We start from the raw sequence: 24,561 nt of genomic DNA, 5'->3' as shown, positions 1-24,561 counted from the left end.
GTTTGGGCTTCAGGCTCTGGTTTCTACTCCCTCCATGCTGGGAAGGTATAAGTAGGACAATCCTGGCCACTGTTTACCCCATTCTTGCCTCTCCTCTTGGGCAAACACCCACCAAGGGCTTGCCCAAATTCTGCCTCTGTCCCTCCTGTGAACAGAGCAAGTGTGTCCAGCGTACAGCAGATGACATCACAGCAGCCTCCCAACTGTGGAAGTTGTACACACCCCTCTGGTCTAACAGATCCAAGAACAAGCTGCAGCCCAAGCTTATCAAGCAGGAGTATGGGCTCCCTCCTGGGGCAGGGAGTCACCAACAGCTCACTGCCACACCCAGTCAGAAAGTCTGGAGGTCATCTCCTCACATCCACCCCATTCTAAAGTTCACCCTACCCATCCAGTCCATCCTGCCCTCTCCTCTACGCTGTGAGGCCACTCCAGGTGGTCAGAGGCCTCTTCTTTTCCAGCTATGCTGGCCTCTTCTTTGACTGTGTCCTTGGGCAGCCTTTAAGCACAGGGTTGGGCTCCACAAGTGAACACAGCACCTAAGGGAATGCACAGCCACACAGCCCCTTGCAGGGAAGGCAGGAGTAGGAATTCTCTTGCAGAAAGGAAAGGAGAAAGAGGACACAGATGGATTCTGAAGAATGGTGGCACACATCTTTGATCCCAGCACTTGGGAGGCAGATCTCTGTGAGTTCAAGGCCAGCCTGGTCTACGTGGGCGTACCTTTCTCAAAAAACGAAATGAAAAACAGACTGGCTTAGCAATCATGTCAGGATATCCAGTACTAGCCTCAAGCTGGGATTCAAGCCTGGGGTCCAGCTCCACAGTCAGTGTATCCAAAGCCTCACCTGAAGCCCTGAAATCTTCCAGGTGAGATGGACTCAGGCAAGTGGAGGCCCTGGGCCCAATATCTCACTTCCCATGTAAATCCCCATGTAACTCATGGGGTAGTGTTTATGTATAGAATGAACTGGCAGGCAAAGGGGCTGATGAGCCACAGATGGAGAAACAGATCAGGAAGGAAAAGTATGGTGGGGTCGTCTGGTTAGTCAGCTGGTTTAGAACCTCAGTCTTGTATTACATGGGCTCCTGTATGCCTGGCACTGACATTCTACCACTGCCCAGCTGTCACTCAGGTATCCAGGAAATGGCCTCTGTTGCTAGGGGATGGCCTGATGCTTGGCAGCTGCAGCTTGGGGTGATGGGAAGAGGGACTAGACTGGGGTTTCCCTCAGGAAGGATCCAGGGGGCGAGGGCTGCTAGGTCCTGTGCAGAGGGTGTGGGTGGACCAACCATGAGAGGTACCCAAGCAAACTCAGAACTAAGGGCCACACATAGGCTGTGGGAAAGCCCCTAGCTGGAAGTCTTCCTGCAGGTATTTTGGGGGACTGCAGTTGCCAAGCAACTGTGCTAGGTTGCCATGGGAACTCTCTCTTCTTCTGGGGCTTGTCATTTTTAAGGGGAATGCCACAATCCTTCATCTCTACCTCCTCAGGCTGGCTTAGCTACCTGTAAGGGAACCTGGAGGCTCCCCCAAACCCACCCCACCTGCAAGGAAGCCACCTATCCATACCCATAAGAAAAGACTCCTCAGAGTTTATTGTTTATTTATTTATTTATACCCATAAGAAAAGACTCACAACGTACCTCAGGATGATCTTGAGCTCATAACCCTCCTGCCTCAGCTGGGGTTATAGGAAAGGACCACTGTGATCCTCCAAGACAGAGGATTCTTTTGAGGCTTGAACCCCAGCAAAACACAGAAAGCAGAGCTGAGGCTCTCATTAGCATTAGAGGAATGAAAAAACTGTTTAATTTGTTTACATCTCCATTCCTGCTAATCACCACCTCAGGGCCTTCCCGCCCTGCCAGGGCTCTGACCACTGCAAGCCCTGTGTAATTGAAAGGCATTCTCGGCTCCAGCGGGCGCCTGGCCCCTCCCTGGCTTGTCTGCAAAGGAGTGTCACCTGGGGCTTGACATTACCCAGCTAGGGGTTGTGCCCACACCCTGCCAACCCTCTCCCTCAGAGAGCTCTGAGCTGCTACAGTGCAGATTCAAGGGACCAACAGTGTATGCGGGTGTCAGGACTCCCAGCATGCCCCTAAAGAGCACAGTTCCTTCCTGGCATGGGATCCTCACCCGCCATACTTTTGGATGGCAGATTGAAGCTGAACCCAGGTACTGAGACCTCAGTCACACTCTCTTCCATCAGACCAGTTGCAGGCCCCATATACCTGCCCTGTGTTATAACCTGTTCAGCACGCTCCACCTGAGACCACATGTGCGCAACTCTCCATTAACTACTCTGTTAACGAGCTCAGGGCTGAGCCTGGACCCAGTAGCATTCAAACAGGGGTGCGGCCAAAGAAGGGTGAAAGTGAGAAATGGCCTCCACTCCAGACACTCTGCAGCCCATTCCACATTGTCCTAACAACCTGCATACCAAAGGGCATTTAAGAAGACCACACTGTAACCTGCCAGGAGCACACCTCCTTTTGGGGCAGTTGAAATCGCTGAGGCAAGATTCCTTCCAGTCCTATACTGCATGGGCAGTCCATCTTTTCTTAAGGCTACTTCCTGAAGTCTTCCAGACCTAGGGCTTGTGGCCTGTGGTAACAGGAGAGTTGTCTGGAAGCTGGTGAAGAAGAGAAGCAAAGCCCTGGCCTGAAGGTGTGCGCATGTGTGTGTGTGTGTGGGGGGGGGGGGGGTGAGCTCAGATGTCCTCCTCAACAGCTACGAGCTACCTGCCTAGTTTGATTTCCTTCAGTATGTGTCATCAATGATGAGACTCCTGACCTTTTGACAGTTTGCTTTGGTCTCCTGGCAACCAGATGAGCCCTTTGTGGAAACTCAGAGCAGCGCAATGCAATACAATGCTGGACGGAAGTGGGGACACCAGAAGTCACAGCGCCACCTGCTGGTGCTACCATTGGCAGCCTCTAAGCCTCATGCCTCAAGCCTAAGACCACAGCCTCAGGCCTCCAGCTGCTCCCCTAATACTTGAGGGAATCTGGCCTTTACTATGACCTCATCACAGGTTAAGCTTTGTCCTACCTAACGACCTTGTATCCTGTACGTACAGTCAACCTGAGGTTAGACTGGCAAGCACTAGGGTCAGGGCCCATCCTAACCCAATATCCTTACAGTAATGGCAACAACTAGACAGAGACATAGGGAGGCAGCCCTGTGGAGGCAGAGGGCTTGGAGTGACATGTTTAGGAGGATCTAAAGCTAAGGCCTATGGCCATGCCAGAAGCTGACGAGAAAAGAAAGACACACTCTCCTGCAGCCTTAAGAGAGGACTCAGTGGTACGGATGCCTTGATTTTAAGCTTCTGGCCTCTAGAACCATGAGATCAGGTTTCTGTTGTGCAGGGTCATCCAGTACATGGCATCTTGTTAGAGCAGCTGCAGGACACTAACACAAGACACCAGCCAAGCCTGTCACCCTCCTTTCACTGTCACGCCTACCCTCGGGACATCTCCCAGAAGACCGCTTTCCGCACTGCTCTTCTGTAGCACAAATAATAAAAACCCAGAGACAGATACTGGGGTTCAAGCTAAAGATCAGAAAAGCAAAACAGCCAAGCCACTAGAGAAGTCAACTCTACCAAGGCTGGGCGACTGCAGACAGAGCTAAGCCTCTGTCTCCTCCCATCTTACATTCCCTTTCAGTGCTGGGATTAAAGGTGTGAGCCGCCACCACCTGAATGTTTTCTGTATTGATCTTGTGTAGCCCAGGGTGCCTGGAACTCACAGAGATCCACCTGCCTCTATCCCCCAAATCCTGGGATTAAAGGTGTGTGACACCACTGCCTGGCCTCTAGTGGCTTAGTTTTACCCTCTTATCTAGAGGCAAGCTTTATTTATAAAAACAAATAAACTAAAACTATACTCTCCCTGTCTTTGGTGTGTCCTGGCTTGCAAGAGGTACAAGCAAATGGGTGAATGGACCTCCACCTCTGCGACTTCACCAAGCTCAGACGTCCATCAAAGTCAGAAGCTGGGGAGGTGGCTAAGAGGTTAAAGTGCCAGGCCAGGACTGGATCTGGACCTCCAGGACACAGGCAAATGTCTGGTGGGCATGGCAACCTGTCTATAAATCAGCCTCTAAAGGTGTAAGCGGGACCTCCAGAGCAAGCTAGCTAGCAAGACCAGCCACAGTAATGGAGACCCTGCCTCAATGAAAACAACACCTACCATACACACATGCCTACCCACATGCAAACACGTGTCCAAGCTGGCGTACTGGTGCACACTTTTAATCCCTGCAATCAGAAGAAGAATCTCTGAGTTTGAAGCCAGCCAGGGGTCTACATAGTGAGTTCCAGGATAGCCAGGGCTATGTAGAGAGACCCTGTCTCAAAAACAAACCAAAACACCCCACTAAAACCAAACAAACAAATAAACAAATAAAATACGTGCCTCCACATATATGCATAACACACATACATGAAAATGGAAAAAGAAAAAAAAAGTGACAGCAGTGTGTGTGGAGAGGGGTGATGGGAAACGGGGAAAGTAATGGTAGGTGAAAGCGGGAGATCCTGCTGCTCACAGCCACCCTGAATGCTGGGACGACCAGCCTCTGTGTCTCCATAGCCCTAGTCCTTGAAGCTCCAGATGTTTAAGGCCATGTGGGTCACCCTTGCGTTTTCCTGCTGTGCCTCTCAGGGCCAGTCTAGTCTCTCTGTGAGCACAACGGGGGCTCGTTCTGGCATCTGCTTGACCGTGTGTATATAAGACGACACCCGTAACACTTGAGGGCTGATGTCATCTGTGACTAAAGCACAAACTTAAGAGGGAGAAGAATTATGGGTGGGGATGGGAAATGGCAAGGAATACAAACCCAGACAAGCCTGGTCCTGGAGCAGTATTCTTTTTTTTTTTTTTTTTGGTTTTTCGAGACAGGGTTTCTCTGTGGTTTTTGGAGCCTGTCCTGGAACTAGCTCTTGTAGACCAGGCTGGTCTCGAACTCACAGAGATCCGCCTGCCTCTGCCTCCCGAGTGCTGGGATTAAAGGCGTGCGCCACCACCGCCCGGCCCTGGAGCAGTATTCTAAGGACAGTCTCATTTGCTGGTCTACAACCTAGCAAAATAAGATCATGCCACGCTGGCATAAAGCTCCCAGAAGCTTGCATGTTAGTCTTTCGCTCTGCCTATGTATCGGTAGACTCCAACACCTCCAGTCAACAAACACTGCAGCTACAAGGTCACTACCAGTGCTCTGTTTAGAAAATGACTGCTGTCTTCGCTTGTGCTTAGTCCTGATCCTCCACCGTCCCTGCTCGACTCTGAGGAAACAAGTCCTGATGTTATGCGCTGTCCTACAGAGGGCTCTCATGATCACATGGAACTGAGGCCTGAGGCCCTGCTGCATCCTGTCAATCGCATTGGAAGGAGCTCTGATGTGGCTTTTCCCAGAAGAACCAGCCGGGGTGCAGTAACCCAAACCCAAATGAATTATTACCAAGGCCTGGGGGTGGTTAGCTGTGAGTTAGGGACAGGCTGTTACACCTTGGAGGACAAGCAGAACCTCTGCTTCTCCTCCTGCATACTTAGGCGGTTCCAGAGGGCAGGGCCTACAGACATCACTTTAAGAGCCACACCCAGGAGCAAGGCAATCACTGGTCCGAGTTCAGGCGTGCAAGGCACTGAGTGAAAGGACAAGAGGAAGCTAGAGCCCTTACCCTCATCTCACCCTGAGGATGCTAGTGATGGGGGAAACCTGGAAAAGTGGGACAGAATGACTCTGGGAACTCTGTCCCCAGGTTCTAGTTACTCCATTGAGGACACAGACACTGCTGCCCCCCGGTGGCCAGTACCAGCACTACAGCCCCAGGCAAGAAACCCAGAAAACAAAACACAACCTTTTGTTTGCATGTTGTCAAGGTAGCAGGTCTCCCAGGCCGCAGCTGGGCAGAGGAACAGGACCTGTAGGTTCCAGGAGTTACCACAAAGACCTCAGAAGCCTCACTTCGCCCCCTCTTTCCCTCTGATGGCTTTGGGGCTCTGGCACACTCAGGAGGCCTCCTCTCTGAATCTAGGCAATAACTTGACCCCAATTCCAAATAAGGACCACATACTCCAGTGAGGGCGGTCTTGTCCTTGGACCCTAGAGGAATGGTCTAGATTTTTGCCGCCTTCTGCATTACTCCAGCCTTTAAGTCATCCAAACCCTCGGGCTGCTTGTTCTCTGTTCAGGAAATCCACGGGGGGGGGGGCATTTTCCTAGAGCCTTTATGGGTAATGGGTCACTGAAGGAGAACCAAAGCCAACAGACACTCCACAAGCCCGTGGGATCCTGGGAGATACACAAAAACCAAGCACCCCAATCTGCAAAGGAGGAAAGTGAGACCTTCTCTGCAGGCCCCTCCACACTAGGGGTCTTCGCCCTGCCCTCCAGACTGGTCTGAGGATGGCCTCTGTCAAACAGACCCTGGGAATCCTAGCATCATCGTCTGTCCATCAGCGCCTCCTGTACAATGGGCACCCCCAATGTTGCTAGGAGACTGGACGCCTCAGCCCTAAGACAGAGCTGCCTCCTGCCTCTTCCTTCTTCCTTCTCAACCACCTCTTCACTGTCCCGCCCTCCTCTGAAACCTAGGAAGTCTGTAAGATCTTTTTAGAGTGAGCAGAGGTGTGCGCTCGTGCCTGGGTGGGTTCCATACGGAGGGGTGGCCAGTGTTCCCCAGGACTTCAGGAGACTCTCATTCCCAAAGGAAACCCCACGCTAGGGTTGAGCCCTGACCGAAGAGGCCGGAAGTCTTCCCTTCTCCTCTGGTCCCCGCCCACCTGGCGAGCTTCTTTCCAGACCTCAGTTTCCCGATTGTACTAAGACAGGTAGGACGCGGAACAGCGTAAGTGCACACTCTGCGTGGACGCGGCCCCGCTCGCTTTCAGGGTGTGTGCCGGCCTTGTCCACACCCACGGCTGTAGGGCCCCCAGCCGACTCACCTGGCAATCTACCATCATCCTCAGCCTCGGCAGCTCATCGCCAGCCCCAGGGCGCGGCCCAGGGCTCGCAGAGGCCGCTCGCCTCGGCCCGCGCGCAGCGCAGCGGGGCGTCCGGCTACGGAGCTCATGGCGCGGCCTCCGGTCCCCGCCAGGCCCGGGGCTCTGCGGCCCTCGCCAATGCCGCTCCCATTGTCTGCGCCGCGCCTCTCCCCGCCACGGTCCCGGCCGTTGAGGCCTCGCTGCTCGGTTCCGCCGGAGCTCCCAGGACTCGGGACGGGTGGGCGGGGAGAGAGCGGCCCCGCCCCGGTCCCGCCCAACCCGCCCGCAGGTGCGAGGGGCGGGCCACGGCGCACGAGCTCGGGGACGCGCGAGCTCGGGGACGCGCTCGGGCTGTCTTCTCGCGGGGCGCACGGCACGCGAATGGACCAGGGCGCAGGGAGGTCGGTCTAGCGCGCGCGCGGTGCCTGCAGGCGCGCGCACGTGACCCCGCCTCACCGCGCGCACGCGCCGCGCGCCGTGTGCTCGGGAGGACTGGTCTCTCGCGTCCCTCGGCCCTGTACCCTACGCAGTACTCCCCTCCTGGCACTGTTTAGAATCACCGTCACGGGTGCTGAGGCTGGGTGGACATGGAGAGCCTGAACACTTTATCACCCAGGTACCCCCACACCACCTGCAGGACTCAGCTCGGTGGGTAGCTGGTGTCAATAGACTCTGAGACTGGCCGGAAGATCAGGTCCTTCCCCGGACCTCCATCTCTCCTATCCCTTCCATGTCCAGGTTTTCCTTCGCTTGTGTAAGGATTAGGAGGGAGCCTAAAAGGAGCGCCTTGTATCTGGGGGTGAGCAGGTGTTGGGGTGTGGGGAGTCACTGCTACTAAAGAGCTGTTGGGCACGCAGGATTAAGCCTTGTTTTAGAAATCGGAGAGATGGTTCAGCTGCTAAGAATGCTTGCTGTTCTTCCAGAGAACCCAAGTACAGTTTCCAGCACCCATGCTGAGGCTCTAACACTCTTCTGGCCTCCATAGGCACCAGCGTAGATTCACACAGACACATGGACTCATACACATTAATAAAAATAAACCTTGCTGGTTGTAGGCATGAACACCTTTTTTTTTTTTTTTTTTGGTTTTTCGAGACAGGGCTTCTCTGTAGCTTTGGAGCCTGTCCTGGAACTAGCTCTTGTAGCCCAGGCTGGTCTCGAACTCACAGAGATCCGCCTGCCTCTGCCTCCCAAGTGCTGGGATTAAAGGCGTGCGCCACCAATGCCCGGCAGGCATGAACACCTTAAATTCCAGCTCTGGGAAGGCGGAGGCAGGCCATTCTGAGTTCGAGGCCATCATTGTCTAAGTAGGGAGTTTCGTGTCAGTCAGGGTTACAGAATGAGACCCTGTCTCAAATTAGATAAATACTTTTTTTTTCTTTTTCTTTCTTTTTTTTTTTTTTGAGAAAGGTTTTTTTCTCTGTGTAGCTCTGGAACCTGTTCTGGCACTCGCTGTGTAGACCAGGCTGGTCTCGAAATCACAGAGATCCGCCTGCCTCTGCCTCCCAAGTGTTCGGATTAAATGCGTGCCTGGTGGATAAATAAAATATTTAAACAAAAAGCCTCATTTATAATGAGCAGTGGCACCAACATTAACAGCTAACCAGCCACATCCAGCTGTGTCTGGGAGACTTAGAAGCATCACTCACCGCTCCATCCTGTGTTGGACTGGCCCCAGCCGGGATATTCTCTGTGTCAGTCCCCCCATTTGGAGGACCCCCACTTCCCTGTCTTATTTTGAAGCACACTTACAGGGGCAATCACTAACCCACTTTTTTTCTTTTAAAATGTTTTACGATTTTTTTTTTATATGTATGATACATTTCCAGCTATGCATGCATTGTTCAAGGAAGCCAGAAGAGGGTGTCTGGTTCCCTGGAACTGGAATTATAGGCAGTTGCGAGCTGCCTTGTGGGTGCTGGGAATCGAACCTGCGTTCTCCTTGAGACCCCAGGTGCACGTTCTGGCAAGAATCAGCTACAAACATGAGGTCCAGCTGGGGACTGGCCTTGGCTAACACACTGGCTGAGATCTCCTCCTTACCTGTGGGACAGCTGACATTTTCGGTGTACCAGGATTCAACAGTGTGGGCCCAGCTCAGAACCTCACCGTCCCCACCCTTATAGCAGCCACCTCTGCTCAGAGTAACTGCCACGCCAGGGTTTCTGCAGGTTGAACTTTTTTCTTTTTCTTTCTTTTATTCTTATTTACTTATTTTTTGCTCTGATGGAGCAGCCAGTACTCAGCCTGAGCTGTCACTCCAGCCCACTAACCACCTTTCAATGAAAGAAAGAGGCTTTTAGAAGTCACCCATGACCCTACCTGCCACAGGTTACAGTGAGGCTCAACCAGGGTTTTGAACCAAGGTCAACAGGCCCCCAAGGCTGTGCTGTCTAGGAACCAAGGAGGTGTGATGGGACTCTGAGGAGCCAGGATTTTAGGGTGCCTGGTAATTTCAGGCAACTAGTTGAGAGTTACTGCAGTCTAAAGGTCCAAAGCCTTGTCCAGGAACTCTCCTCAGAGCCAAGGTATCCTAGAGAGGATGGCTGGAGGGGGGCGGGGTTTGAGTGGACACTGTTAGCCCAGCATGGACCCCAGATACCTGCTTCATTGCCCTCCGGTGGCTCATGAAGCTATAAGCTGTTGAGCTGCCTCCAAAGTACAGTCTACTGCCTGGATGGCCCAGGGCTGGAGCAGCCAAAGTCGCTGTCCAAGAAGGGCAGGTGCCAAGAGGTCTTCTAGGCATCATCCCATTGATGGGGTTCTGAGAGGTGGGTGACCTGCCCAACCCTGCCCAGGTCCTAAAACAAATTCTTAAACAGGTTTTCATCTGCTGCCTCTCATCTAGTCACTGAGACGGTGGAGTCAGGTACCAGGGGAAACTCAACTGCTGTCTAGGGGGCAGTGCTTGGGAGGGGTCTTAAAAGTACAGCAAATGGTGCTGCATATTGAGAATTTGTGGGAAAACAGAAAAGCACCCACTCAGGAAAGCAGCAGAAATTAAGGCGGGCTTCCCAGGAGATATGCCATGAAGAACAATTCCCAGGAAATTTCCCCTCTGTCCACTGGCAGAGCTGGCCTGGGAGCAGCATGGGCAGAGTTGTGTGGCCGGGTCCTATAAGCTCAGCCATGATATTGGATGCTGCTGGCCACAAAGGGACAGTGTTTGAACCTGGGGCAGGGGCTTTGAACCTTTGTCAGCATTTATCATTTTGTCTGTTTGGGGCAATAGGGAGGGGAGTTCACAGGACAGCCTCAGGGGTTATCCTTGGAGCTATTCACTTTTTCTTTTCTTTCAGGTTTTTTGTTGTTGTTGTTTCGAGACAGGGTTTCTCTGTAGCTTTGGAGCTTGTCCTGGAACTAGCTCTTGTAGACCATGCTGGCCTCGAATTGATAGAGATCCTCCTGCCTCTGCCTCCCAAGTGCTGGGATTAAAGGCATGCTTCACCACCACCTGGCTTTTTGTTTTTGTTTTTTGAGACAGGGTTCAGGCTGGCTTTGAACCCACAGAGATCCACCTGCCTCTGTCTCATGTGCTGGGATTAAAGGTGTGTACCACCATGCCCAGGTAACATCCACCTTTTTATTTTTTTATTTTATTTAATTAATTAATTAATTAATTTATTTATTTATTGGTTTTTCGAGACAGGGTTTCTCTGTAGCTTTGGAGCCTGTCCTGGAACTCCCTTTGTAGACCAGGCTGGCCTCGAACTCACAGAGATCCTCCTGCCTCTGCCTCCCGAGTGCTGGGATTAAAGGCGTGTGCCACCACCACCCGGCAGCATCCACCTTTTTAAAGATAGTTTTTTTTTACTGGCCTGCAGCTTGTCCATTAGGCTAGGCTGAATGGCCAGTGGGTTCCAGAGGGCTGTCTCCAGCTTCCCTGTGCTAGGATTACATATGTGTTCGACCACACCGGGCTTTTTTTTAATTTACTTTTTGGGGTATTTCATATTATGTCATTTTCTCCCTCCCTCTTCTTCCTCTAATTCCTCCCATGTCTGACCCACTGCTCAAAGCCATGGCTTATTATTTCATTGTAATGGATTGTTATACACACAGACACACACAGTTTATAAATACAGTCTGCTGGGCTCGTCTAATATTGTCATATGTGTTTAGAGCCAACCTCTCAGACTGGCTACCTTTTCAGGGAGTTTATCCCTGAAGAAGCCTGCTTTGCCCTCCCCCAGCTACCATCAACCGCCTCTAGTTCTCTTTCTAGGAGTGAAGCCTGTGAGAATTCCCCCATCCCGTTGGCATGTCAGGGTGGTGTTGTTTTTGAGGTCTCGTTTAGGCAACGATATTGTTGAGATTTTTCTGGGTGCTGCTTCCCTGTCAAACATAAAAGACACTGTCTCAAAGCAGACATCCACCCATAGGCTGTCCTGGTCTTCTGGCTCTTCCAGTCTTTCCACACCCTCTTTTGTGATGCTCCCTGAGCCTTCGGTGTAGAGGTTGTGTCTAAAGACATAGCAACTGGGGCAAAGTTAGCAAGTTCTTTGCATTTTGACCAGTTGTGATGCTCTTTATCCGCTGTAGAAAGAGGCAGCTCTGGTGAGGGGTGAGGGCTGCACTTATCTTTGGGTATAAGGCTAAGTGTTTAGAGTTCAGCCAGGAGCTGGGCGATGGTGGCGCACGCCTTTAATCCCAGCACTCGGGAGGCAGAGGCAGGCGGATCTCTGTGAGTTTGAGGCCAGCCTGTTCTACAGAGCTAGTTCCAGGACAGGCTCCAAAGCCACAGAGAAACCCTGTCTTGAAAAACAAAACAAAACAAAAAAATAGAGTTCAGCCAGAAATGCTATTGGTTTAATGACATGGCCTCACCAGCCACAGGCAATGGCCCAGTTTTTCTTAAACAAAGCAAAACATGGTGTACTAGATAGTTTTATGTCAATTTGACACAATCACTGGAAAGGAGGGAACCTCAATTAAGAAAATGCCTGTCTGTATGTTTGCTGGCCAGAAGAGGGCACCAGATCTCATTACAGATGGTTGTGAGCCACCATGTGTTTGCTGGGAATTGAACTCAGGACCTCTGGAAGAGCAGTCAGTGCTCTTAACCTCTGAGCCATCTCTCCAGCCCCACAGTAACTCTTATAAAAGAAAAATGTTTAATTGGGGTGGCTTACATTTCAGAGTTAGTCCATTATCATCATGTTGATGAACATGGCGGTGTACAGGCAGACACGGTGCTGGAAAGGGAGCTGCTACATGTTGATATGCAGGAAACAGGAAGTAGACTGTATGTCACACTAAGCATGGCTTGAGCATATATGAGACCTCAAAGCCTACATCCTCCAACAAGGTCACACCTCCTAATAGTGCCTTTGGGGGCCATTTGATTTTTTTTTTTTTTTTTGGTTTTTTCGAGACAGGGTTTCTCTGTGGTTTTGGAGCCTGTCCTGGAACTAGCTCTTGTAGACCAGGCTGGTCTCGAACTCACAGAGATCCTCCTGCCTCTGCCTCCCTAGTGCTGGGATTAAAGGTGTGTGTTACCACCGCCCGGCAGGGGGGCCATTTGATTTTAAACCACCATAGCCAAGTAAGCAGCATCCGTCCATGGCCCCTGCATCAGCTCCTGCCTCCAGGGTCCTGCCCTGCTTGAGTTCCTGTTCTGACTTCCTTCAATGATGAGGAGTATAGGAGTGTAAGCCAAATAAACCCTTTCCTTCCCAACTTATCTGGCCATTGTGTTTCATCACAGCAATAGTAACCCTGACTAAGATAAATGGATTGAGGGTATTGAACTCAGGTCCTTGTGCTTACTTGGCAAGAACTTTACTAACCTTGAATCATCAAGCTTCTCACCTTTCTTTTGTTGTTTTGAAACAGTTTCTCTGTGTAGCCCTAGTTAGACCAGGCTAGCCTTGAACTCACAGAGATCCACCTGCCTCTGCCTCCCAAATGTTGACATTAAAGGCACGTACCACCACTGCTTGGCCCGCTCACCTTTCTTGAAGAGGATGCTGTGTGATTTTAAACTTTCTGGCCCACAGAACCTCAGTCTGTCCTGGAACTGTGTGCTTATCACTCCACAAACCTCAAATCTGATTCTTCTATAAAAAGGTCTAGGGCTCCTTGCTGGGATTGCCCCTGGACACCTTCAGAGACGGTGGGCCAGGCTCCTATCTGGATCATCTCCCACCCCAACCCTTTGCCTCTTCCAGAAAGCAACATGGATGGTGGTTTGCTTCTACAAGTTGGGTTCAGTCTCTTACCTAGTGTCTGGGACCATGCCCTGAATAGGAATCGCTTGAAGGTCTCAGTTGGCTGAAAGAGATCAGGTACCATCTCCTCCCCTGCTGGCTAATCCCACCTCAGGCCTCAGTCATTCAGAGGCCTTCTCTAGCTTCCATGTTCAAAACCCCCTGCTTCAAAGAGCAATTCCTTGAAGGTAGAGCCTGCCCTCTTCCCACAGCTCTGCTTCAGGACTACTCCGATGCCTGACAGCCTCAGGCAGATGCTCACCTCCAAAGATAGAGGCGAGGGTCTATTACAGGTTCACTGTCTAGAAGCCCTAGGGGTTCTTCTGCTTGGCAAATCAATAACAAAGTATAAAAAAAACAGGCTCAAGGGGGCTGGAGAGGTGGCTCAGCGGTTAAGAGCACAGGCTGCTCTTCCAGAGGTCCTGAGTTTAATTCCCAGCAACCACATGATGGCTCACAACCATCCATAATGAAATATGGTACCCTCTGCTGGGCTGCAGGCAGATATGCAAGCTGAAAATTGTATGCATAATAAATAATAAACTCGAAAGAAAGAAAGAGAGAGAGAGAGAGAGAGACAGGCCCAAGATGGCCTTCAGCTTTGCAGGGGATGGGTGGGTTACAGGGTGCTTCCATGACTTTGGAGTGTACCCCAACCCACCATGTTGCTTCCTACCATGGAGAGGATACTGCTGCCTAGGGAAGTGCGCATTAGGTAACCAAGCTCTCAACCAGTGCCTAATTGCATCTCTGCCTAGCCTCTATGGGCCTCTGAGGGCCCTCTGGGCCCAGGCTGTTAACACCCTCTGAACCTGGCCTATTCATCCCACCATCCTGAAGCCCCATACACACCGGTGGCCTCCCACAGGCATAGTGGTCATGGATACAGAGGGGACCACAAGCACACCTCCTATATGTGCAGGGACTGAAGGGACAATGAAGCTGATAAGCACTGCTGCTCTCTAGGTATGGCACATCTGTCCACAGGACCTCACCTCGCCCAGGCTCCCAGGACTGGGATGAACAAGGTGTGTGGAAGCAGCCAGCTTGGGCTCAGTCTCCTGGAATAACCATTAACCCACCCTCTCCCGACACGAACTGTTTGAAATTCAGTCCACTTGTGTCCACCAGAACTATTCTGACTGGCAAAATAGTCCACTGTGCAGGTAAAACCCTGATCAGGACCTAGATCACACCATCTTTATTGGAAGCTACCACAGACAGACATCTAGTCCCTGAGAGTGAGCTACCTCATGGGATACAGGTGACCAGAAGGAACCTAAGTCTGCTCTGCTTCAGAGCTAGCTCTGGGACCCGGAGTGAAGAACACACGTGGCTGGGGGAACAGCATGGTACTCAGGACGAGGATATCACAGTGCAGATTGAAGGCAGCAGGCCGGGGCTCGGGGGAGGAGCACTTCCCTTCAGCGTGCACGGCCCCTGTTTGATCCCCAAGACACAACTCAAAAGCAGCATGTACTAAGTGAGGGCAGAAGCAGGCCACCAGGCACTTCGAATAGGGCTGGATGCCAGGGCCAGTCCTGGAAAGACACATCCATGCCTTGGGTAGTTGTGAGGCCTGCCAGGCCCTGACTCCCTCTTGTCCAACCACTGGTATCGGAACAATGTATGACTGTGGGTGCACAGCCCCTCACAGTTTACACTTCCTCTCCAGTCATCTTCCTGGTTGAACTCCTCCAGTAGACTGAGGTGGGCAGGGCTGGGCTTTGGGTGGGTCTCAGCTCCACTGTCAGCTCCTGAGCCAGTTGGTATCCTTTTTCACTGTAGAGAATCGGATCAGCTTCAGGCTCGGGGGCTGGGGCTTCCTATCATCCCAGAGGTACTCTGGAGACAGCACTGTGGATGGCTTGTGCCAGATGAAACGGCGGTTCAGGTGGCTCTCCTCCTGCCAGGCTGCCATTATGCCATTGGCTTTGTCCGCCAGGATGGCCATGTGACAGCCCCTGGTAAACTCATACACCTGGGCCACTCGTCCCCCAAAGACTGCCCCACCATAATAGAAGTCCCCCTCACTGTCTGCCACAAAGGCAGCGGAAACTTGCCTGCGTTCATAAGGGAACTGCTGGCGAGGTACAGCGAAATAGCCTGGGTGAATGGCAGCCACTAGATCCCCCAAAGTCTCGGGGCCCCATGGGTTACGGAAGACCATATCCACATCGAGACAGAAGAGGTAATCCACTTCTTTGTGAGCCCTCTCGGCAATGTGTTTGCTGATGGTCTCCATCCGGCGCATGGAGATCTCCTCCCACCGGGAGTGACCCTGGATGGGGACGATGCTGAGGAGGCGCCCAGGGCCCAGGAGGACTCTGGGAACGGCTGCAGGGTCGTGGGTGAAGAGGTAGTAGTGTACTTGGTACCCACGCATAAAGAACTCTTCAGCTGACTCCAGGAAGGGTCGAATGAAGTAGGTGTACCTAGGAATGACAGTTCTGTCAACTGGGGATGATAGTGATGCTGTCCGGGTCCCCAGTACGTGCTGGAGTCTAGATTCTAGTCCTCCACCTCAAGGAGTCATTCAGGTTGTACCTTGGTGTCCTCATCTGTCAAACTCCCACAGTCCTTGTCAAAGCTGAATACCCCTCATCGAAAAGCCCTGCTTCAGAGTTTTAGATTAAGATTTGTAATTATTAAAGTCTCCACAAATTTTAAAATCTATACTGGGAGAGACTGCTGGCCCAAGTGTTTCTAATCAGGAATACTCAGTGGATGACACCCATTTGAGATAGATCCTTAACCATCTGTATGTGTGTGTGTGCTTATGCACCCATGTGTACCAGAGGTCGAACATCTTCCTCAGTTGCTTGCCACCTTATTTTTCTGAGACAGGGTCTTAATGAATCTGGACCTCAGCAATCTGGCAAGGCTGGCCAGGCAGCAAGCCTCAGTGATGTTCCTATCTGTATCCCCGGAGCTGGGACTATAGGCATGCGCTGTGGGGTCTGGCTTTCTTATGTAGGTTTTGGGAATAGAACATAGGTAGTGTTTGCATGAAAAGCCCTTTACCAACTGAGTTGTCCTCCCCAGTGTCTTCTGTAAAATTTTAAAAAATTAATTTGTTTTGTGCATGCATGCATGCCATGGTGTGCCTCTGGAGGTTGGAGAACAACTTTCAGGAATCAGTTCTCTCCTTCCGCCATGAATGGGTTCTGGGGATCAAACCTAGGTCATCGGGCTTAGAGACAAGGGCATTTACTAAACCCAAACTGCTCTGTTAGGTATTCCCGTGATCTTTGATCTTAGCATTAACAATCTGCTCAGAAACATGACCATTTTACATGCACAAATACTGAGCACCAGGAGGATGACAGTCACTGAGAAGCAAATGGGACAGAATCCAGGGAAGGCCGGGCGGTGGTGATGCACGCCTTTAATCCCAGCACTTGGGAGGCAGAGGCAGGGGGATCTCTGTGAGTTCGAGACCAGCCTGGGCTACAAGAGCTAGTTCCAGGACAGGCTCCAAAACCACAGAAACCTGAGAAACCTGTCTCAAAAAACCAAAAAAAGGGGGCTGGAGAGATGGCTCAGAGGTTAAGAGCATTGCCTGCTCTTCCAAGGGTCCTGAGTTCAATTCCCGGCAACCACATGGTGGCTCAAAACTATCTGTAATGGGGTCTTCTGGCCTGCAGGCATACACACTGACAGAATATTGTATACATAATAAATAAATATTAAAAAAAAAAGAATCCAGGGAAGGTGGGGGACATATAGCACAATGGATGACATGGCTCCATCTTTAGGGGTCACCTGACCTCTGAGGTCCACTTGTCATCTGGCCAGTACTTTAAGTCCTAGGGCGGGTGGACTTAAAGGGAAGGCAAGGTAGGGACCAGGAGAGACAGGGAGGACAAAGTCTCCTTCCCATACTCCACTATTCCTCACCCAGGCTTCTCACGCCTCCCTCTCCATGGCAGGTGAGGCCCTACATCAGAAAGCTCCTCCACGCCGGGCCTTTAATCCCAGCACTCGGGAGTCAGAGGCAGGTGGATCTTTGTAAGTTCGAGACCAACCTGGTCTACAAGAGCGAGTTCCAGGACAGGCTCCAAAGCTACAGAGAAACCCTGTCTTGAAAAAAAAAAAAAGAAAGAAAGAAAGCTCCTCCATATCACTGCCTAGCACTCGGCCACACTGACTTCTCTAGACCACAAACCCCAGTGGCTCAAGGAGACCCAGCCCCACCCCTGCCTAGCCCACTACTCACTTCCCCACGGCGAATACGGTGACTCCGATGGTCAGGTTCAACGGCTGGTACATATTCTGCAGAAGCTCTTGGTTGAAGGTTCCCTCGGAGATGATGGGTGCCAGCCAGGGGGTAAGCGTCAGTAGCTCTGTGGGTCTGGCATGGGGGAGGCTCAGGCCACGGAAGCCTCCCTGTTCAGAAGCCTGGGTAGCTCTTGGCCCAGTTACTGGGCCTCAGTTTCCCCATGCGAAAGTGGGATAATAACAGTTACCTCCTACTAGGGCTGGGAAGTCTAGGAGTTGGCATAGACACTGTGTCTAAAGCAGCGGTTCTCAACCGTGAATTGTGACCCCTTTGGGGTTGGGGGCTTCATATCGGATATTTATATTACAATCCTTAACAGTAGCAAAATTACAATTATGAAGTAGCAACAAAATAATTTTACAGTTGGAGATCACCACAACACAAGGAACTGTAGTAAAGGGTCTCAGCGATAGGAAGGTTGAGAACCATTATTTTAGAGCACTCCCACCGCAGACCAGGGGGTGCCCATAAGGTGACAGAATAAGCCAATGGGGACAAGCCAGTATCCAAGCATATGCCACAGTACCCCTGTCTACTGCTCCAACCTCCTATAAAGTAGGTAATATTGTGATCTCCGCAAAAGGTAAAGCTCAGAGCAGACAGCCAACTGCCTAGGGTCACACAGTCATTGCGTGGCAGGAGGAGCTCAGCTCCCTGATGCTCTGGCGCCCAGGTCCCCTTTACTATCGGTACCGCCACCATCCTCTGGCCTCGTTGGCTCTCTCTGGCTCCCCTCCCTGCCGCTACCAGGCCATTCCCTGACACCTACCTGTGTTCTAGCAGCTTAGGCTGAGGGTACTGGAACCTGTAACCAGGAAGGGTCAGTGTGAGGAAGGGAAGGCAGTCCCCGCTCCTGGGGCCAGAATCTAGGGAGAAACGGTAGACTTACTGTGTCACGGGCTGGAACAACTTCTCCTGCCTGAACTGCAGTTTCATGTTGCTGGTGACAAAGACAGAGAGTGGCATTCGTTCAGGACATTTTAATACACGCTTAAACATGAAGGTTAAGAGAAAGAGAGGCACTTGGGGAGAAGGAAAACACCTGAGATGATGCATGTGGGCTTGAGGGAGGGTTCCCTTGCCTTTTCCTTGAGACAAGGTCTCTTGCAGGCTTGGAAACTGCCTAATAGGTTAGGCTGGCTAGCAGCTGCCCTGGCGATCTACCTGGCTCCACCTCCTCGGCATGGGGACTGTAAGGGAGTCCACACCATCATACCCACTGTTTTCAAAGGCTCTGGAGACTGAACTTGCAAGGAAAGTGCTTTACTGACTGAGCCTCTCACGGGTCCTACGTCAATCATTCACAAGTGCACAGCTCATTGGCAACGTTGCACAACCATCACTATTACCTGTGCCAAGAAGCCAAGAACTAGCTTACTCTTTCTCTTTCTCCTTCCTTCCTTCCTTCCTTCCTTCCTTCCTTTCCTTTTTTTTCAAGACAGGTTTCTCTGTAGTTTTAGAACCTGTCCTGGAACTCACTCTGTAGACTAGGCTGGCCTTGGACTCACAAAGATCCTCCTACCTCTGCCTCCCGAGTACTGGGATTAAAGGCATGCGCCACCACTGCCCGGCAAGGATGTTTTCTTTGTCAGTCTAAAATCAGGTCCAGCAAACAGTGGCTACCCGTGGGCCTGCCCTGTCCCTGCCTCTATGAATCTGGTAAGACCAATTATTCGATACAGATTTATGGATGTAGGCATTTACTTAAAGCACTGTTTGTACTGCCTGTTTGCCCAGCGTGACCTCACTCGCTACCTGGATAGCTACCTGAATGAAACAGGATGACCTGGAGAAATAACCAGAACAATGAGTCATTGCCCTTAACCACCTGCTGATTGCCACTGATGCTTCCGCAAAATCTCGCTTGCTTGCCCGCCCTGGCTTACAGTTTTAGAGTATAAAACCGGCTCTTGGACGGAAACCTCTCAGGAGTGGTGCTGGCTTTGGTCCCCTGGAGGCACTCTCGCTCGTGTCAGAGTGCTTCGTCCAGAAAGATTCTCGCAACACTCTTGAAGGAACCTGCATAGTATCTGACCCTTCATGATCTGCCTCTACTCTTTAACTGCCCACTCTCTAAACCCTGTTTACTGTGTCCCTGTTCAGAAAATACTGGGGTTCCGAGGAGGCGATCAGAATCAGGAAGAGGATGCCACACCAGGACCCAGCATTCTGTGCAGCCTGACAGTGATTTCATTTTCCCCACAAGTCCAGACATGCTCTAGCTCCACTGGGGAATGACACACAAGAACACAGAAGCAGAAACTGGGAGTGCAGCTCAGGGGAAGACAGCCTGTCTTCCACACAGGCCAAGGGTTGGCCTTGAGCCTTGCACACACGCATCAAAAAAGAACTTCATAGTTTTAAGCATCTAAAGGCAATAAAAATGAAAGGAAAGACGAACCTGGCAAGGAAGCACAGGCCTGTGATCTCGGCAGTCAGGAGTGACTGAAGGCAAGGAAATGAGGAGCTCAAAGTCATCCTCACACGCACAGAGTTCAGGGCCAATGTGCTTAGGTTTTTAGTTAACTTGACACAACCTGGGTCATCTTGGAACAGGGAACTTCAGTTGAGAGAATACCTCGATCAGATTGGTCTGTAGGTAAGTCTATGGGGGCTTTTTCCTAATTAATGACTGATTTATCACTGGGCAGATGGTTGTGGATGGTCTAAGAAAACAGGCTGAGCAGTGGTGGTGCATGCCTTTAAATCCAGCACTCAGGAGGCAGAGTCAGGTGGATCTCTAAATTGAAGGTCAGCCTGGTCTACAGAGCGAGTTCCAGGACAGCCAGGGCTACACAGAGAAAGCTTGTCTCAAAAACAACAACAACAAAAAGAATGAAAAGAAAAGAAAAAAAGAAATAGAAATTAAGAAAGAAAGAAAGAAAGAAAGAAGAAAAAGCAAGCAAGCAGGCTGAGCAAGCCCTGAAGAACAAGCCAGTAAACAGGTTCCTCCATGGCCTCTGTATCAATTTCTTTTTTTTTTAAGTATTTACTTATTTATTTATTTATTATGTATACAATATTCTGTCTGTGTGTATGCCTGCAGGCCAGCAGAAGGCACTAGACCCCACTATAGATGGTTGTGAGCCATCCTGGGAATTGAACTCAGGACCTTTGGAAGAGCAGGCAATGCTCTTAACCTCTGAGCCATCTCTCCAGCCCCTATGTATCAATTTCTAACTCCAAGTTCCTGCCTTTCCTTTCCTGATGGACTATGATGGGGACATGTAAGCCAACAAACCCTTTCCTCCCCAAGCTGATTTTGGTCATGATGTTTTGTTTTTCATTTTTTTTTTTTAAAGACAGGATTTCTCTATGTGACAGCTCTGACTGTCCTGGAACTTGCTTTGTAGACCAGACTGGCCTCGAACTCACAGAGATCCGCCTGCCTCTACCTCCCGAGTGCTGGGATTAAAGGTGTGCGCCACCACCACAGTTGGTCATGATGTCTCATTACAGGAATAAATAGAAGCCTAATAAGTAGAACACTGTGGTGGTTTGAGTAAGAACGGTCCCTCTTGGGGTCATGTAAGTGTGGCCTTGTTGGAGGAAGTATGTCAGTGGGGGTGGGCTTGGGGTTCCAAAACCCCACACCAGGCCCAGTCTCTCTTTCTGCAGATCAGTATGTAGATGTCTACTTGCGCTCTGCCAAGCTCCCCACCATGATGATAATGGACTAACTCACGAAATTGTAAACAAGCCCCCCATTTCATACTTTCTTTCAAGGTTGCCTTGGTTATGGTGTCTCTTCCTAGCAACAAAACAGTGACTAAGCCAGACACTCTAGCTACATAAGACCCTGTATAGGAACTGGAGAGAGGGCTGTTCTTAGGAGGACCTGGGTTCAGGTCCCAGTATATACAATAGATACACGGTGGTTCACAACCACCTGCAACTCCAGCCTCAGGGGATCTGACACACTTTTCTGGCCTCTGAGGGCACCAAGTACATGGTGCATAAATATACATGTAGGCAGAGCACCCATACACATTAAAAATAATAATAGCTGGGCAGTGGTGGCACATTCCTTTAATCCCAGCACTCAGGAGGCAGAGGCAGGTGGGTCTCTTGTGAGTTTGAGGCCAGGATGGTCTACAGAGTGGGTTCCAAGACAGCTAGGACTACACAGAGAAACCCTATCTCAAAAACCAAACCAGACCAAAAATAAATAATAAATATAATTTTAATAATAAAAGCCAGGTTTGGTAATACATACCTTTAACCCAAGCACTCAGGAGGCCAGATCTCTGTAAATTTAAGGTTAGCATGGTTGACTTAGAGAGTTCGAGAACAGGTAGGGATTAAGACAAAGAGACCAAAAAAATATACACAGAGATACATTCTGCCTCTCACCCTGTGCTGCCCTGGGACCTTGCCAGTAAGATAGTCACCAACAAATTCAGCACATGTAGCTCCTTGACTCTGGGCCAGAACTGTGGCATCCTGTTATAAACATCTGAATAAGGACTAAAATACTACAACTATATTGTGTTTTTGATAAAATGTGTTATGCCAGGTGGTGGCACACATCTTTAATCCCAGCACTCAGGAGGCAGAGGCAGGTGGATCTTTGAGTTCAAGGCCAGCCTGGTCTTCTTTAGCTGCTATAAAACACAAAAGTTCACGAGGTCCATCTTTTCACTTTTAGCTGTCAAATATGTTCACCGTGTATGGAAGGCTTTAGCCAATGGTACTAGGTTTCCTGCATCCACACTAATGAAGCAAGAGGTTCCTTCCTAACAGGGCTGTTTCTGACCACCTTCTATGCACTAGGACACGAGGCTACTCACACGCAGCATCCAGGAGAGGCATCTCTACCATCCCACCTAACAGGCACTGCAGGTAAGAAGCAAGACCCACAGCTGTGCAAGCACTGAGGGCAGAAGGAGGCTTGAAGGCTGAAATCTCAGACAATGTCATCCTAAAAGCTTTCCTGTTTCTCCAAATACACTCAGCTCACACTGCCCCCAAATCCTCTAGCCCCATACTTACGAGTCTCGGCAGGGGAGGTAAAAAGGCACATAGGAGACCAGCAGCCAGTCCCTGGCAAATCCCCTAGAAAGAAAAAGTACCCGTCAATGATGCTCTGCCTCAGGGGCTGACTTGGTGCACTTTATCAGGAGCAAAGGCCTCCAGTGGTGCGGTTGGGAGGAAGCCCTGTCACTCTGTGTTGGCAGCAGAGGACACCTGCATCCGCCACAGGGCCTAGTGTGTAGCTGTTTGTTCGTATGGCTATTCACTCATGGCTCATGTCCTTGACACCAGGTCCCACGCACAAATAGGAGACATGCAGTGCCAGTAGCACCCCACAAGACCAACAGGGGTGACTTTAGGAGCATGACCAGGGTTCCTTATCAACATCATTTGAAGGACAGTCTAGGCAGAAAACGTGGCAAGTTAAAGGAAGACTAGGAAGTCAAATCAAGGCAAAACACAGAAGCCAATACTAGGTAGTCTGACTGGGGCTGGAGGATTCTGACTCTCGAAAGGTTGATGGGACCTGGAAAACTGTATGAGTATTCAAGGTTTAGGGGTGACATGCAGAGGGAGGGAGTAGACTCCAAACCGGAACTCACCACAGGAGCCAGAGACTTGTGCTAGCAACCAGGCAGAATGCCAGGCCCAGGGCCAGTCTTTGGCGGGCCATCACTGGGTGCTGTACAGAAGCCAGGCACCTTTAGCGACCCCAAAGACTTTGGCCAATCAGGCACTTCCCTCCCAGGTCTGTCAGGCTCGGAACCTGCCGCTCTTGAGTTCTCAACTCCTGTAAAGAAAGGCTCCAATTAGATTCCTCCATCAGCTGACCTCGGGTTCACTAAGGAACCATGTCTCAGTACTCAGGGGCAGCTAGGATGTCTCCTCCAGGCAGTGAGTGGTCTGTCTGTCCGTAGGCTGACTCATCATCAGCAAAAGTAAAAGGACCACCAAGGATCAGATTGGGACAGCATCCTCGGTGACTTTAGTTCTTGGAATTTTTCCTAAAACAATTCCCAGCCACTGGGCAGTGGTGGCGCACGCTTTTAATCCCAAAACTCAGGAGGCAGAGGCAGGCGGATCTCTGTGAGTTCCAGGCCAGCCCGGTCTACAGGGCGAGTTCCAGGGCAGGCTCCAAAGACAGAGAAACCCTGTCTCTTACAAACAAAACAATTCCTGGTCACCAGGGAGAGGCGAGGCCTGGGTTCTGTAGGATACAGCAAAAAGCACTTCTGCATTCCATTCATAGATCTGGTGCCTGGTGTTTCTCCACCGCCAAAGGGTTAGCGGACTGTGGTGGACCGGAAATTGGAGAAAGTTCCCAGGTCTCGGGTCCTAGGGGGCTAGGGTTCCGGGCGTTCTGTTTTTCCTACAAACCCGTTCCCTCTCTTGCCCTCTGTGACATTAGTTTCCCTACCAAGCTCTCCACTTCCCGCCACACTAGCCTCAGGCTCAAACTGGACAGAACTGCTTCGCAGACCTAAGTCCTGGAGCAAACCCTGCCGGTCCAAGGCGGATTCAATCCCAGGAGGCTGAGCCTGCGCTGCGCACCTGCACTTTGGCCCACTTGGACTGGCTCCCGGATCTCCTCCTCGGCCGCTGCGGTGGATGCGGTGCGAGGACCGGGTGGGGCAGAGTAGAGCTCAGTGAGACTGTCCCTGGAGGTACAGAATCACTCCCTTTGGGCTGACCGGCGTTAGGACGGAGAAAGGAATACGTCCCAACCCGGAAAACAGAAACTGTGCGGCTCCCCGGAGCTCACTGCTATCCTACAAGGGGTGGAGCCGGGCAAAGCTGGTCTCTCGGGCGGAGCAAAGCCGAGACCCACCCACTCACGCCCCCCACCCTCCTTCGGCCTGGTGAGCCACACTCGAGCCCCGCCCACAGGCCTCAGCCCTACACTTCCTGTTAGAGGAACGCTTAAACCACTCGGTGTCTTCTCTAGCCTTCTAAATCCCGTCCTGCTCATAGGCAGGGATCGCAGGTCCTGGTACACAGGGCGGCGTGTACGCAGAGATGTGAGAAACGATTTTAGAGAGAAACTTCCTTCCAGGTAGTCAAGGAAAAGGAGAACCAGGAGCACTGAACCTGACCGCGGCT

General features: G+C 51.1%; 1 protein-coding gene across 2 annotated transcripts; it reads right to left on the bottom strand.

Annotated features, from left to right (window-relative positions):
* Window positions 1-14,391: 14,391 nt before the first annotated feature.
* Window positions 14,392-24,209, bottom strand: Gbgt1 (globoside alpha-1,3-N-acetylgalactosaminyltransferase 1 (FORS blood group)). 2 transcript variants are annotated; one of them, XM_041674779.1, is made up of 7 exons: window positions 24,013-24,209; window positions 23,064-23,251; window positions 22,480-22,542; window positions 18,377-18,427; window positions 18,257-18,292; window positions 17,425-17,559; window positions 14,392-15,640 (listed from the first exon to the last, which is right to left on the bottom strand). In XM_041674779.1, exons 2-7 carry the CDS (start codon window positions 23,132-23,134, stop codon window positions 14,956-14,958), a joined length of 1,041 nt encoding a protein of 346 aa, XP_041530713.1. In that variant the 5' UTR covers window positions 23,135-23,251; window positions 24,013-24,209; the 3' UTR covers window positions 14,392-14,955. The 2 variants fall into 2 exon arrangements, with proteins under 2 accessions (XP_041530713.1, XP_041530714.1); XM_041674780.1 differs by lacking the exon at window positions 24,013-24,209 and adding an exon at window positions 23,879-23,989.
* Window positions 24,210-24,561: the final 352 nt, after the last annotated feature.

The sequence above is a fragment of the Microtus oregoni genome, unplaced genomic scaffold (assembly GCF_018167655.1).
Source record: "Microtus oregoni isolate MIOR12 unplaced genomic scaffold, Mior012 000025F_ref0000491, whole genome shotgun sequence".
In the NCBI taxonomy this organism is placed as follows: domain Eukaryota; kingdom Metazoa; phylum Chordata; class Mammalia; order Rodentia; family Cricetidae; genus Microtus; species Microtus oregoni.
This window is presented reverse-complemented; position numbering and strand designations above follow the sequence as displayed.